This window comes from Perca fluviatilis, chromosome 10 (genome assembly GCF_010015445.1).
Source record: "Perca fluviatilis chromosome 10, GENO_Pfluv_1.0, whole genome shotgun sequence".
Classification (NCBI taxonomy): Eukaryota; Metazoa; Chordata; class Actinopteri; order Perciformes; family Percidae; genus Perca; species Perca fluviatilis.
In genome coordinates this window covers 27,973,852-27,989,372 of record NC_053121.1, presented here as the reverse complement: position 1 = coordinate 27,989,372, position 15,521 = coordinate 27,973,852, and the positions used below count along the sequence as shown (strand labels likewise).

The 15,521-nt window shown below is 40.1% G+C and overlaps 3 protein-coding genes across 3 annotated transcripts in view; 2 read left to right on the top strand and 1 right to left on the bottom strand.

Annotated features, from left to right (window-relative positions):
* The first annotated feature begins 3,707 nt into the window (after positions 1-3,707).
* LOC120566546 (signal-regulatory protein beta-2-like) lies at positions 3,708-5,293 on the top strand. The gene is made up of 4 exons (XM_039813070.1): positions 3,708-3,717; positions 4,093-4,425; positions 4,658-5,014; positions 5,166-5,293. Exons 1-4 carry the CDS (start codon positions 3,708-3,710, stop codon positions 5,291-5,293), a joined length of 828 nt encoding a protein of 275 aa, XP_039669004.1.
* Positions 5,294-6,816: 1,523 nt separating this feature from the next.
* The window catches only part of LOC120566986, a 37,203-nt gene continuing 28,498 nt past the window's right edge, over positions 6,817-15,521 (top strand). Inside the window, exon 1 of the mRNA XM_039813754.1 lies at positions 6,817-6,885. Within this exon, the coding sequence (XP_039669688.1) occupies positions 6,843-6,885 (43 nt within the window). The 5' untranslated portion in view covers positions 6,817-6,842. The remainder of the gene's footprint in view (positions 6,886-15,521) is intronic.
* Positions 9,446-13,046, bottom strand: LOC120566985. Its single transcript, XM_039813753.1, has 6 exons — positions 12,991-13,046; positions 12,504-12,845; positions 12,052-12,387; positions 11,792-11,908; positions 9,974-10,038; positions 9,446-9,617 (listed from the first exon to the last, which is right to left on the bottom strand). The coding sequence occupies exons 1-6, from the start codon at positions 13,031-13,033 to the stop codon at positions 9,465-9,467; spliced, it is 1,056 nt and encodes a 351-aa protein (XP_039669687.1). The 5' UTR covers positions 13,034-13,046; the 3' UTR covers positions 9,446-9,464.

The window sequence follows — 15,521 nt, the reverse complement described above, 5'->3', positions numbered from 1 at the left end:
TACGTGAAAGTACAAATTGTGTTATGGCAGATACATTGTCTCTGTTTATTTTTATTCTGTATACATCTTTCAAGTTGGCAATAAACCTCTTGTCTGTTATGGTAATTTTTTTGATGCCAGAGTTTGTGGTGTTGAACAGTCCTGTTGTCAGGTGTTGTTTAATTGGTATCGATGATGGGTTGCTGTGTAGAGAGGAATCTGCCGACACTGTTTCTTGATTATAAAGGTTTATTTACAACAAGGAATTCAGCATCAATTTACAAGCTCTGAAGAGCCCGGAGAGCGACCAGTTTCCCAGATTCTCAAAAGTCACTCTAAAGTTCTTTGTGTGTGTGCCACATGTGTATATTCCATGAATTGGGGTGGAATCGATAACTGACCTATGGCTTCATGCCAACTGTCTCTGTCCTGGAGGGCCCCATTGATAATGCTTTTTCCAGATGTGTTTTCTGAAAGTAGCCCAAAGTTCATCTGGGTTTCTTTGTTACCCAGAGCTTAAATACAAATCATATGGAATATGCAGATACAATAAGATGACCATATACCTCACAGGCATTCCTGTCCACATTATACTGAGGGTGTCCAGTGTTGGGAAAGTTCACTTTCTACATGAACTAGTTCAAAGTTCAGTTCACAAATTTTAAAATTAATTAGTTCAGTTCATAGTTCATACTTCAAAATTTTGAACTAAGTTCACAGTTCCAAAAATGAACTAGTTCATAGTTAATTTTTTCAATATGTTGCTGCGAGCTATTTTTCAAAATTGAAAGGCTCGCGGGGTGCTTCAGTTCAATGTGCCGTTTCAGGTTTGCTGTGGATGTGACTGAAGTGCGGATTTTCTTTTTGAAAGCCGGCTGGCAAAGTTTGCACAGAAATGTAAGATTTTTCCCATACTCATTGACCTTGTCATGAAACTCGTTTAAATAATCATATGACACCTACTTGCTGCTTTGTCGCCTACATGCTGCTTTCTGTTTTGATACACGGCAGCGGTGCAACACTGGTGGCTCGTGTTGCCAGATTGGGTGTTTTTTCCTACATATTAAGGCCTGTTTACGGTGTGTTTTAGCCGGGTTTTCACCTGGAAGGCTCTATAGAAATCTGGCACCCTATTGAACCAAGTTAAACTGAGAGAGCGTGCCGTTCACAGACACCAGAATGAACGAGTTCACGGTAACGTTCATCAGGCAGTAAAACAGTACGTTCACGTTCACCCTGTGGTGTTTAACAGGACTGTATTATATAGTCAGGCATTCCTGTCCACATTATAGTGAGGGTGTCAACCAATAAAGGATGGTTGCACAGGATTGTTTCATGTTTATCACCTTGTTAACCACTGGGTTATTTTATTTGTGACTTTCTCCCTCAGATAAAAATATGCAGGTCAGTAACTGTAAATCACCTCGAGGTGAATGTGTTGCTGTGATACTGTGAGAGAGTCTCTCTGCTGCTGCCTTTCACCACCACTGAAAAGAAGTGAGTATAGAGGATGGATGGTTTGACAGCGCTCCTCTGTATGGTGTGCTCTTCCTGCTGAAGTGACTGACAGGCAGAGTGGGCGGGTCATCATTAATGATGTGGAGCATCTGAATTGGCTGGCTCTTACAATATTTAAGATGGCTCCTCTGTCTTTGTGTGTCACTTCATCAAATGGCTGGATTCATCTTTTTTAAATGCACACATATCAATATTAAATTAAATTAGGATTTTTTTTATCAGGCCTAGACATAGGTCTATATATTTAGAGTTACAGTACATGAGATGTATTCATATTTAAAGGTTATCAGTGCCCTTTTTAAAATAGCTTCTGAAAAAAGTTAATTATGTATGTTCTGTTTGTTAAATCATTTGAGTTTTACTCAAATATGGCGGCAGGGATGTAAAAAAGAGCAAATGATTAATGTCCAATCTAACACAGAAGAGATATTTAATGCACAGAACAATTGATTTGCTAAATATCTGCACAAATACAGGCACCCAATTGCATGAACACACAAAAAAATATGCTTGGATCGGCAGAGGACATTTCAGGCTTGATGCTCTTTATTTGACAGCATTCCATTCCAAAAATCCAGACAAACTATGTATGTTGAATTAAAATTGTTTTGCATGGGTTACACACTGGCAATCTAATCTAATCCCAAAACTTTTTAGGAGCCATGCTTTGGCAACAAAGCAACAGGATCTCAGGAAATTTCAGTTTTGAATATATAAATCCTACAATCCCTAAATGTAATATGCTCTATGGTCTCCTTTGGCATACATTTATATTGGACCTTTCTGCTGTGTGTCATTTACGTCCATCAGTGGGTTTGGAAATGTATTCCAGGAACTCTGCATGGCAAACTGGAGACCATCCATCCATCCATCCATCTTCGTCCGCTTATCCGCTGTCGGGTCGTGGGGGGAGCAGCTCCAGCAGGGGACCCCAAACTTCCCTTTCCCGAGCAACATTAACCAGCTCCGACTGGGGGATCCCGAGGCGTTCCCAGGCCAGGTTGGAGATATAATCCCTCCACCTAGTCCTGGGTCTTCCCCGAGGCCTCCTCCCAGCTGGACGTGTCGGAACACCTCCCTGGGGAGGGCGCCCAGGGGCATCCTTACCAGATGCCCGAACCACCTCAACTGGCTCCTTTCGGACGCAAGCGAGCAGCGGCTCTACTCCGAAGCTCCTCACGGATGACTGAGCTTCTCACCCTATCTCTAAGGGAGACGCCAGCCACCCTCCTGAGGAAAACCCATTTCGGCCGCGTACCCTGGATTCGTTTCTTCGGTCATGACCCAGCCTTCATGACCATAGGTGAGGGTAGGAACGAAAACTGACCGGTAGATCGAGAGCTTTGCCTTTTGGCTTAGCTCTCTTTCGTCACAACGGGTGCAATAGATGGAATGTAATACCGCACCCGCCCCGATTCTCCGACCAATCTCCGCGCCATTGTCCCTCACTCGCCGAACAAAACCCCAAGGTACTTGAACTCCTTCACTTGGGGTAAGGACTCATTCCCTACCTGGAGAAGGCATTCCATCGGTTTCCCTGCTGAGAACCATGGCCTCCGATTTAGAGGTGCTGATCCTCATCCCAACCGCTTCACACTCGGCTGCGTAACCGATCCAGTGAGTGCTGAAGGTCGCAAGCCGATGATGCCATCAGGACCACATCATCTGCAAAAAGCAGCAATGAGATCCCCAGCCCACCGAACTGCAACCCCTCCCCACCCCGACTACGCCTCGATATCCTGTCCATAAATATTACAAACAGGATTGGTGAGGCCAACCCTCACCTGAAACGAGTCCAACTTACGCCGAGAACCCGGACACAGCTCTCACTTTGGTCGTACAGAGATTGGATGGCCCTGAGTAGAGACCCCTCACCCCATACTCCCGCAGCACGTCCCACAGTATTCTCCGGGGGGACCCGGGTCATACGCCTTCTCAAATCCACAAAACACATGTAGACCGGTTGGGCATACTCCCAGGCCCCCTCCAGGATCCTTGCGAGAGTGAAGAGCTGGTCCGTTGTTCCACGACCAGGACGGAATCCGCATTGTTCCTCCTCAACCTGAGGTTCGACTATCGGCCGAACCCTCCTTTCCAGCACCTTGGAGTAGACTTTACCAGGGAGGCTGGCAAACTGAAGACGTCAATGTTAAAAGACACATTTACCTGTATTTAGTTTCAGTGTCAAATATAGAAACTCACCATGAAACATGAAACAAAGTGTGCTGTTGGTGTTGTTTTCATGTGTTTAGGTTGGAAAGATGGTTGATATTATTTCCACTGTGGTGGTACAGTGAAAGGCCAACATAACGAGAGGCCAATCAAATTGCTCTGAAATTGTTCCCTCCCACTTGATATGATTATTTTAAGGTGCATTATCTTCTGATCAATTTATTTTAAGTGCAGTTACAAGTCGAACAACCAGAAAATGATAACCGTATTTTATTTTCTGCTGATGCTCAGAGTCGGCCGTAAGTATATGTTGAAATGTTAGATTTACACCAGATATATATTGAATACATTGTCATTTGGCAGGACATAGATGATTATTTCTCTGTTGTTTATCACTCATCTGTGTTTCTCTATTATTTTTAGGATGCATAGGTGATCAGATCTTTGAGACAAAGACTGTTGGTGTTGGAGAGTATGTGACTTTAAATTGTAACCGGCAGAAATCTGAGTACACAGATGCCTTCTTTTGGATCAGACTTGTTTCTGGAAACTTTCCTGAATTCTTGGCAGGAACACTTGCCATTAATTTTGATGTTGTTAACAAGACTCCTCACTTTTCATCAAAACAACAACCTGGAACATTTATTCTGCATATTAATAAAGCAAAACCGAGCGATACTGGAGTTTACTACTGCATAAAGGTAGAAAGACAGACCGAAATGACATTTTTGAATGGAACACTTCTGAGAATCAAAGGTAAATACAATTCAGCAAACAGACCTTTCACATTCTTTAAAAAAAGGAATAATTCTGCTTTTATCAAACACCATTGATGACAGCAGATTAAATGGTTAAAATGTTCCTATATGTTATATAAAGATATGTTTGAATTGTTCAAAGGAAAGTGTTTTATATTAGAAATTTTTCACATTTATTGTTTTCTTCTTCATCAAAGGTAGTAAAACAATTTTACTTTTCCATTTCCCAGAATCAGAACCTAATATTACTGCCATCATCCAAGACCATCCATCTGTTCCAGTCCATCCAGAAGACTCAGTGACTCTTCAGTGTTCAGTCCTGTCGGACTCTGAGAAGAAAACATGTCCCGGTGACCACGGTGTGTTCTGGTTCAGAGCCGGATCAGACGAATCTCATCCCAGTTTAATTTATGCTCATGGAAACCACGGTGATGAATGTGAGAAGAGTCCTGAGGCTTACTCTCCACAGAAATGTGTTTACAACTTCTCTAAAATCGTCAGCTCCTCTGATGCTGGGACTTATTACTGTGCTGTGGCCACATGTGGGGAGATATTATTTGGAGATGGAACTAAACTGGACATTGAAGGTAACTGTGTAATAAGTAAATTTGCTTATTAAAGTGTTTTATTTTAAATATTATTTTTTATATTATTTTACAAGCAAAATTATACAACCATGAGTTGAATTAAACACCATTTACTTTTACCTATTGTTTTTTCCATTTGATAATGTTTCAGGAACCAGCATGTGGTCACAGAAGGCCAATACAATTATTTTCTCGGTTATCTCGGCCATAAGTCTGATTGTTACAGCCTTCCTCATTTACACCATCAAGAGAAACAACGGTAATAGAAACTACTCATAGTTCTCTGTGCAACAGTATTACATAAAAACTACTGTATCTGTATTTATTATCTATATATTTTCTGTTTCATAATTTCAGCTGCGCTGGCTGAGCAAAACACAGTGGTGGTCAGAAAATTCCACAGGTTAAAACACAACAGTACAGAAGTAACCTTATTAAAATAGTTATTTTAATTATTTGACTTTGTCATCTCACATTTCCCGCAGAGATGAAGACAGAAGTATTTATTCTGCTGTCGTCTTCACTGTGATGAAAACTGGAAGTGGTGCGCATAAAGGATTCAAAAGCAGCAGCAAGAGAGACAGAGGAGCTACGCTTGCTGTCAAGGCTTTTGTGTTGGATTAGTGAGTTAACAGGTCTGTTTGCCATCAGTTGGTACTGTATGTTAGTCTGTTTGGAGCTAAAGGGTTTATCTGAGGTAATGCTGTAGCATTAGGCTATATATCACTTTGACTAACATTTTAACTTGTGTCTCTTTCATGCAAATGTGTACAGTTAAAAGTTACATAGCAGAGTGCCCTGATGGCATATATGCAACACAAAGGAAAGTAGAAGTGATGGAGGAAGACACCAAAAACAAATTCACATTCTATTAAAGAAAGATAGAAAATAAATATTTATTGTGTGCTGTAGTGGTTAAATTTATGGAAATCCGAATCATTAAAATCGGTGCTCATTTGGCTAACTCAAATGAATCGGCCTAGAAGTTATGTCGGTTCATCTCTAGTCATAAGAGGGAAAGATTGCCTCCCTTTGTCTGCTTTGCCGCCGCCCTGGCTGCCCAAGAGAATTTGGCCCACCGTGAGGAAATAGGAGGCTACAACCAGGCAAAGGCTGGTCAAGGCCACACCCCCACCCTCCACCTTGCTTACCTCTCCTCAATAGCATTTAAAACACAGACACAGAAATGGCGCGCGTGCTAAGGAAGCTCATTGTGGGACTGGCTCGTAGTGGCTGTAATTCTGCACCAAGGCAGTTCAGGAGAGACTTCAGATACAGTGATGAGGGGACCACTAAAGGTATATAAAAGCATCCAAAGAGCACCATGTCATAGGACCTTTAAGCCACAAACTGACAGGGATCTTAGGAGACTTGTTTGATCCTTAAATGTATACACAAACACATATACAAAAAATTAGTGGCAGTAATTCTGCCTGGTCTCCTTTAGAAACAGATTAATATGGGACTTTTCTGCAGTGTGTCATTCATGTCCTTCAGTGGGTTTGGAGACAACAACAGGAACCTTGCATTGTAAACTGGAGATGTCAAGTTTAAAAGACATATTAACTTGTGTTTACTCTCAGTGTCAGTTATAGAAACTCACCATGAAACCAAAGTGTGTTGTTGGTATTGTTTCATGTGTTTAGGTTGGAAAGATGGTTGATTTGTTTTCCACCGTGGTCATAAACTGCAACACATGAGAGGCCAATCAGATTGCTCTGAAACTGTTCCCTCCCACTTGATATAGATTATGGTCAATCATTTTCATAATGCCATCTGAATTACAACAGTCTCAAGTATAGTAGGAATAAGTAGGAATAACCAGAAAATGATGATTGTGGTTTACTTACTGCTGATGCTCAGAGTGGGGCGTAAGTATATGTTGAAATGTCAGATTTACTCTACATATATATTTAAAGTATTGTCATGTTCTTACAGTAATACGTTTAATTCTTAATATATTGTTAATGCAATATATATTTTCAGGATGCACAGATGATCAGATCTTTGAGAACAGGACTGTTGGGATGTGAGACTGACTTGTACTCGCAAGTCTACGGGAAGCTTGTTTTGGATCAGGCTCGTTTCTGGAGAATTTCCTAAAGTCTTAGGAAAAACATTTAGCTTTGAGAGTGATCCTCGCATTACCGCCACAGAGAAGCCCGGGACATTTGTTCTGCATATTGCAAAAGCAAGGCTAAGTGATACTGCAGTTTACTACTGTATGAGAATACATCAACACAACTTCACATTTTTGAAAGGAGCAGACCTGAGAGTTGAAGGTAAATGCATTCCTTGATTTTATTACAACTTTGTTTAAAAAAAATTATGTTAACAGTTTATTTAACTTTTTATTTCCCAGGACCAGAACCTGATCCCACTGCTGTCCCTCCAGTTGGTCAAGGAGACTCAGTGACTCTGCAGTGTTCAGTCCTCTTAGACTCTGAGAACAAGACGTGTCCAGAAGAACAAAGTGTGTTCTGTTTCAGAGCTGGATCACATCCATGTGGCCCAGGTTTTAATTATATTCAAAGAAAGAGTTTTGAAGAACATGAAAAGAATCCAGTTGGACTCTCAACAAAGAAATGTATCTACAGCTTCTTTAAGAACGTCAGCTCCTCTGATGACGGGACTTATCACTGTGCTGTGGTCACATGTGGGGAGATATTTTCTGAAAACGGATCAAAACTGGACAGTGAAGGTAACTGTCATTGTGCTGTTAATTAGGACATTTGCTTACTTAAGTGCTAGATTGTCAGGTAAGCTATTAAAATCAAGTATTGTGTTTTTAAATTATTTTACCAGCAGGTGACATAAAACATAATTTACTTTTACCTATTTTTTTTCCATTTGATAATGTTTCAGGAACCAGCGGGTGGTCACAGAAGGCCAATACTATTATCTTTCCGCCATCAAGAGAAACAACAGTAAGTGAATCTACTCATAGTTCTCTATCTAACAGCAGTACATAAAAAATACTGCATTCTTATTTAATATCTATATATTTTCTGTTTCATCATTTCAGCTGCTGTTAGCGTGAAAAAACACAGTGGTGGTCAGAAAATTCCACAGGTAAAAACCATAATGGTACAGTAGAAGTAACCTTATTAAAATTGTTATGACTTTTTTTTTTATTTTGTCGTCTCATTCATTTCCTCAGAGAGATAAAGACAGAAGTATTTATTCTGCTGTCGTCTTCACTGTGATGAAAACTGGAAGTGGTGCGATAAAGGATTCAAAAGCAGCAGAGAGACAGAGGAGCTACGCTGCTGTCAAGGCTTTTGGGTTGGATTAGTGAGTTAACAGGTCTGTTTGCCATCAGTTGGTACTGTATGTTAATCTGTTTGGAGCTATATGGTTTGCTATCTGTGGCTTTTAGGTAATGCTGTAAGTGTTATATCACTCTAAATAAGTTTTAACTTGTGTCTCTTTTATGCAAATGTGAATTTTATTGTTGTTGCTGTGTAACTATTTGTAAACATGATTTGTAACTCTATCAAACAATGTCAATAAATAAAACATATCTATGACAACAGGGTTATTCCTAATTTTGCTACACAGAAAAAAAGAAAATGTTACTTCTGGAGCAGTGTTGACATTGATACATAACAAATCCTAACAATCGAGAAATTCTGTTCTGTTCTGATTTTGCATCCATTATCTGTTTTTTGTTTTGTTGTAGGTGAGTGTAACTATTTGTGATTTGTAACTCTATCAAACAATGTGAATAAATGAAACACACTGCTTTTTAGTGCCAAACTGTTGCTGCTGGTGTAGTCTAAATATCGACGACGATTCATTTAGGAGATTCCGCGCATTTTTGTCCAGATGTCCCTCAATTTCCGTTTTCTTTATGTTGGCATTCTCAACTCCGGTCGACTTATGAGGACTATGGTTAACTGCTCCTCAGATCTCTGCAGGGTAAATCCAGACTGCTAGCTAGACTATCTGTCCAATCTGACTTTTCTGTTGCACGACTAAAACAACTTTTGAACGTACACATGTTCCACCAAAACAAGTTCCTTCCCGAGGCTATTTTGCAGCGGCACCATTATTGCACCTGACGATTGTGGTTGGTTTAAAGAAATTTCAATAAACCACAGCAGGTTTTTCTCCTGTTGTGTGGACTAGCCAGACTAAAGTTGGTGGGATCTGTCAAATAAACAAGTGTTGGTTTTGCTGCAGATTTCTGTGAAAGCAAACAGAAATGTTGACAACATGTCCTCTTACAGAAATACAGGCACATATGCTTTGACATTAAAGTAAAAAAGCAACTGAAAATCTGAAGATCTGAAGATCTTTCACAAAATCAGCTGAGTGCAAAACTTCTAAAGAAAATATTCACAGTCAGACTGATACACACCCTATCACTATTGGATGGCAATTGGGAATAAAAAGCTACGTGTCTCTCTGTACAGACTCTGTAACAGTTCCACAGACCCTGCTCTGTCTACAGAGATGGCTGGTGCTGGTTGTGGTCATGTGCTTTAACAACAGAGTACACACACTCTGATGGTGACTCTCTCTTCTTCCTCTTCCCTCTTTTCACTTTTCTCGTTGAGAAATCCAGTCCTGCGTAGTTCATTGCCCTTGCTTCACCATCCTGCAAACATGTAATATTTGTGTCAAGTACAAATATTTCAGAGATTAGGTCTGTGACATAAAAAAAACATCTCTAGAGTATAGATTGCTTTACAGTGAATTTACAGTGAGCTTAACAGTTTCTTTTATGTCATAATTTCTCATTCATCAGTAGATTGTTTGACTTTAAACCCATTTATCATACAGTAACCGATGTCGTACCAGCTCAACAGTTAGTTTTATATTGGTTTTGTTATGACTAATATTATGTGTCATGTCCAGATAATCTGATGAATAAAAAGAGTGAGAGTATAGGCAGAATATTTATCACAAACCCACAGCCAGTGCAAAACAGACAACACACCGCTACATATTTACCAGATCATTTGATTGATCCACAGTTGACCTGTCATTATCACGATGATGGGAGGCACTCAATGCTCCTGTTAAAAAAAAAAGAAGATAACATCCTCCAGCGTGTTTTTTCACCCTATCACTAGAGGACATAATGTGTTCAATACACCTTCAGTGTTATAATGATAACCACTTATTAACTACACTACAGCTTTGAGCAGTTGCGGGTGAAGTGATTTGCTCAAGAGCAACTGGACAGTAGTTTGTAATAGCATGTAACTTCTATAATTAGATGTTTCTGCTGCAATAGGATATGGTGGTGGGACATTATCTATAATAACCAGCAGTGTTGGGCAAGTTACTTCCAAAATGTAATACATTATTGATTACTAGTTAGTGTCATTTGAGAGTAATTAGTTACATTACAATATTTCTGTCTCTGAATTGTAATGCTTTACACTACTTTTGCGTTACTTTTGAGTTACTTTCACCAAAATAAAAGCAGACGTATGACTTGGCAGGCAGCTTGTGAATTTCACCAACATTTTTAATCCACTATATAAATCATAATTTATTCATATTATTTTGTATTATTAATCTGAATCTGCAAAGTAACTAAAGCTATAAAATAAATAGTATAGTAAATCGTACAATAGCCTATTGACTCTGAGTTGTGGTCGACTAGAAGTAGCCTAATAAGTAGGAGAAAATGACAATTAAAATCACGTTACAATTGAATCGAAGTAGCCTACAGTAGTTACTTCTGTAGCAAGCCTCAACATGAATTCCCGACATGTTATCTGTCTGCAGCTCGGACACACTGCTGTCGCCACTGACAGGACACAGATGTCCCTAGCCTACCGTCTCTGGTTCTGGCTCTGACCACGGGAACGGTGACGGGACAGCTCACGCAGCGTAAAAAATAATGTCCATCTCGCAAATGTATCTGTCTCTGCAGTCATCTCAACCATTGAATACAGCAACAAGAAATAACACTCGTGGACTTTCTTTTCTGTGCTGAAATGTTTTCGCGGTGTTGGTGAATTCTTCAAAAAAAAAAAAAAACGCCACTAAATGTTGGGTTAAAATTAGGGGTGGGAATCACCACAGGCCTCACGATACAATATCATCACGATACTTACGTCACGATACAATATTATTGCGATTTTAAAGATATTGCAATATTCTGCGATATATTGCAATTTATTACCTTTTTTCCAACTTCAAATTTTTCCAAATTTCAAATTATGTCCCCAAAAGAAAACTGTCAACATCTGTTTTGTCTAAAAAGATACATGTCTCTGTTTGTTCATCTCATTTCAATTGTATTGCAGCAAAATGGGATTGTCAAGCAGACCAACACATATATAATAAAAGATCGATACTTGAGCGTCTGTGTATCGATACAGTATTGCCACGGAAAATATTGCGATACTATGCTGTATCGATTTTTTCCCCCACCCCTAGTTAAAATGTGTTGTAACTCGCGCTACTGAGATTGTAATTGGTATAATATTACCGACATTTTATTAGTAATGCGTTATATTACTGCGTTACAGCAAAAAGGAATACATTACTGTAATTGCGTTACTTTGGTAACGCGTTACTCCCATCACTGATAACCAGTAGGTTGGTGTTGCCTTACTTCACATACAATATATATTTATTTACATAAAGAATATTTAGTCTGCCGTAGTGATAGTTTTATTTGGGTAAAGTATTTGATTATTTTCACTGTCATCATATTTTGTTAATTAGAAATACAAATGTATATTATGGTATTGTTATGGTTCAGACAGTCAGACTTAAGTGAAATTAAAAAAGTAAGTGTGGTGAACCTACCTTTACAATGTTCACAAACTTTCCTTCGATTTCCGTAGAAAATAAGGGCGGCGATTACAGTCACACAGCAGGCCAACAGGACTCCAAGAACAAGGACATCTGGCTCCAGTTCTGATCCTGAATCACATACACTTCTAAATAAGAATTATTTTATTCTGGACCCTTGGGAGTAATCACTTAGAAAATTAATTATGTTTGTCACCAGGCACAATTTGTATGCATACATGATTTTGATAGGCCTAAAACTTTTAAAAACATACTTGTCTCCACTTTAGTTCCTTCACCAAACAGGATCTCTCCACACGTGACCACAGCACAGTAGTAAGTCCCAGTATCAGAGGAGTTCTGTATAGTTTTGGACAGACTGTAGACACAACTTCTTTCCTCTTCTTCATCACTGTGAGTGTAAATGATGCCTGGGTAAGATTCTCCTGATCCAGATCTGAACCAGTACACACTGTGTTCACCTGGACACTGATCTGTGTTTCCTTTGGTCTTGGAGAGAAGGGAACACTGGAGAGTCACTGAGTCGCCCGGCTGGACCAACTCAGTCTCCGGTCTTTGTTTTGCATACAGAGCTTTCTGCTGATTATGATCTGCATGATTCATTAAAAAAGACATCAAAAGAAATTCATGATATAAATGATTTGCTTGACATAAAACTTGTACGTGCAAAAACGTGCACAAACACGGAAAGTAAAATATGTTTTACCGTTCACAGCCAAGAAGAAGCCATTTGAACTCTCTGTATATGTCTCTCCATAGTGACAGAAGTATGTTGCTTCGTCCACTTTGCTGATATTTGTAATGGTAAGAAAATACTGAGCATCCCTTTTTGTAGCTGTGAAATGTGAGTTGTTAAATTCTTTACTAATAGTTAATTTGCCATGAATTTCAGCAACAACACGTTGGAACGTATATCCAAGAGGCTGCTTGTACCAGTAAAAGAATTTGCCTCCTGTCTCCGAAACTGGACACTCCAAAGTTACATTTCTACCAACTTCAACCACAGTTAAAGAGATCTGGTGAGGAACCTCTGCAGTTCGAATCAGGTCTGAAGAAAAAAACAGACAAACAGTAACAGTTTAAACATGAGAGAACAAAGAAAAAAAACAAAGACAATAAATAATGTAAATGGCTTACCGTTAGATGATTACAGTACAGTACATGGTCTCACACTAGGTAAGAATTGCACTTACACGTGGTACTAAGTAGAATCAAAACAGCCAGTCTTCTGATCATTGTGGTGCAGCAGCTTTCTCTTACACTACTGATGTCTCAACGCTCAAATGGAAGATGTAGTGAGTTGATCAAGGTTTACAAAGCAGAAATTGTAGTGATTGGCTGAAATGTAGAAAATGACCTTCCCCCCTTCATTTAGCAAACCTGTGATCCATTTTAATTTGATAGGAAATCTACATGTTCTAGGTTGTTGTTTTTTCAAAAGCCGGTGTTTTTTTATTGTTTCTGCTAAATCGGTCTTACTGACACACTGTATGTGTGTATTTAGAGGTTGCACTCAACAGTCAAACTCTGGACCTAAAAAGTGAAGCTAATGCAAAAGTGCCTTAAACCTGCCTTAAACCTGCATTCTATTTAATGGCCAGCGGGGGGGCGACTCCACTGGTTGCAAAAAGTCTGATTATATAGAAGTCGTAATTGAAATGCCCCTACTTCTCACTTGATGTAATACCTCAGTTAACATTTTCCTTATGAGTTTATGGCCTCAATCACTAGTTTAAAGTCCTCTTTAATACAGCATGATGTTCCTTTTGTAAATTTTGATTCCCATTTACAGTAAAATAGACGATAAAGCAGGGATATGTTTTAGGGCGTCGCTCCCTTGTGATAGACAAGTCGCTACCACGGCGATATCCTCGGGTGTCAGTCAGATCCACCCCTCGCTCCTCCTCAGCTCCACCCTCTCCTCCACATATGGTCACTTCAAAATGGTAGTCCACTGAATGGCTGAAGTCCTATTCTCACAGTGACGTTGCTGGCTTAGCACACTTTTCTAACTGAACGAAACCTGATGTTTTTTTGGATGTAGCGGTGGCTAGCTAATTAGATGCATCATGTAAACAAGACACTATTGGAGTTGTTGAAAGCTGCATTGTCCCCTTTCAGTGTAGGCTGGCTGTTTTGCTTCCTGTGTTTAGGGAACTTTTGAAATAATGTTAGCTACAGCGTAGGTGGCAGTCTGCAGGTTTGAAGGAGAGTTGCAAGGTGAGAAGAAATGTGTCCAAAACCACAGAATATGAGATGTGAAGAGTTCGCAGGTAAATCTATATGTGAGAGAAAGAGGGCTCTCGGTTCGATAAACCGAACATATTACTCCTATACTTAGATCACTTCACTAGCTTAAATAAAATACAGAATTGATTTTAAAATGTTGTTCATTGCTACAAATCATTTAATGGCCTCGGTCCTAATGACTTCTCTGACCTGCTCACTGCTTACAAAATCTAAAGGCTAAAGGCTAAATCTGATGATGGTGCATTCAGTTATTATGGGCCTACTCTCTGGGACAAACTTTCTGGTGATATAAGACGTACCACAACTGTGTTGTCTTTTAAAAGCAAGCATGAGACCTCCCTGTTCTCTCAGGCCTGTGGCTAGCTTGCCTTCATCTCTCTGCCTGTCTCTATCTCTCTCTCTCTCTCTCTCTCTCTCTCTCTCTCTCTCTCTCTCTCCTTTGGGTATGTGTGTTTATGTTGGTGGGCAGGGGATAACTACAATTTCTATGTGTACGTTGTCATGTCTTTATTTTGTTTGTTCACCAAATAGCCTACACAAGGCTCCCATGATATATTGGCAGTGAACTCCCAGTACTCATATTGCTAACCTAAAACTTTATAGTCTTGCAAGAACTATTGAATGTTGCTGTTTATCGTTCCCAAATGCATCCGTTTTATAAAACGTATTTCACAAACGGACATTTTGACTTTTCATAGCAGGAAAAGTGAAAGTGAAACCAGTAAGATTAAAGTGATGGTTCGGAGTAATTCACCCTAGGGTCCTTTGCACCATGACCTCGAGCCAAACACCCCCCCAGAAGCTTTTTTCACCTGGGTCTAACATTGGGAGCGTTAGCGTAGAGTAGCGTTATCAGCTGAATAGCTTAGCGCAGGGGCTAACGGACCCACGTTTGTATCTCGTAAATTACCCCTGAGAGTCCTGGCATCCGGTTGTCGGCGAACTTATTCAGGCCTCCTGTTTCCGCTTTGTCGCACGCCGCTGAAAAAAAAAGAGCCGTGCGCGACCTCGGCTCGCGCGCCATAAATCGGACGCGCCGGCCGGATGTTACATCATTTTGACGTCACGATGTCGCGCGCCACCTTGGCTGCGTCTAGTATATAACAGCTTTAAGGGCCCTATCTTGCACTCAGCGCAATTGCCTTTGTACACCGACACATGTATCATTCCGCACAGCAGACTTTTCACTCCACAGACGCACGTCGGTAAATTAGGGAATGTTTTTGCGCTGCAGGGGGCGGTTCAGCAAAAAGAGGAGGCGTGTTCAGGCGCAAACGTTACCTGGTGCTATTTTGCAGTTTCAGAAAACAATTCCGCCACTGACCAGGAAAAACCTGGTCTAAAGTCAGTGGCGCTAGTCTAAAGTCAGTAGCGCGTTATTCAGATGCTATTTTAGGGGCGCATGCTTGGCCATAATGTAGGTGTGCACAACGCGCAAATGGATGCAGCAGTTCCCATTTTTGCAAACCATACA

Bases quoted from the DNA above. Each gene is read 5' to 3' on its own strand.
- LOC120566546 (XM_039813070.1), top strand. The intron at 4,426-4,657 runs GTAAATACAATT...TCCATTTCCCAG, and splicing joins AACACTTCTGAGAATCAAAG to AATCAGAACCTAATATTACT. The intron at 5,015-5,165 runs GTAACTGTGTAA...ATAATGTTTCAG, and splicing joins AACTAAACTGGACATTGAAG to GAACCAGCATGTGGTCACAG.
- LOC120566985 (XM_039813753.1), bottom strand. From the start codon at position 13,033: ATGATCAGAAGACTGGCTGTTTTGATTCTACTTAGTACCACGT. The intron at 11,909-12,051 runs GTATGTTTTTAA...TATGTGATTCAG, and splicing joins AGGAACTAAAGTGGAGACAA to GATCAGAACTGGAGCCAGAT. The intron at 10,039-11,791 runs GTAGGTTCACCA...TTTTTTTAACAG, and splicing joins AGTTTGTGAACATTGTAAAG to GAGCATTGAGTGCCTCCCAT.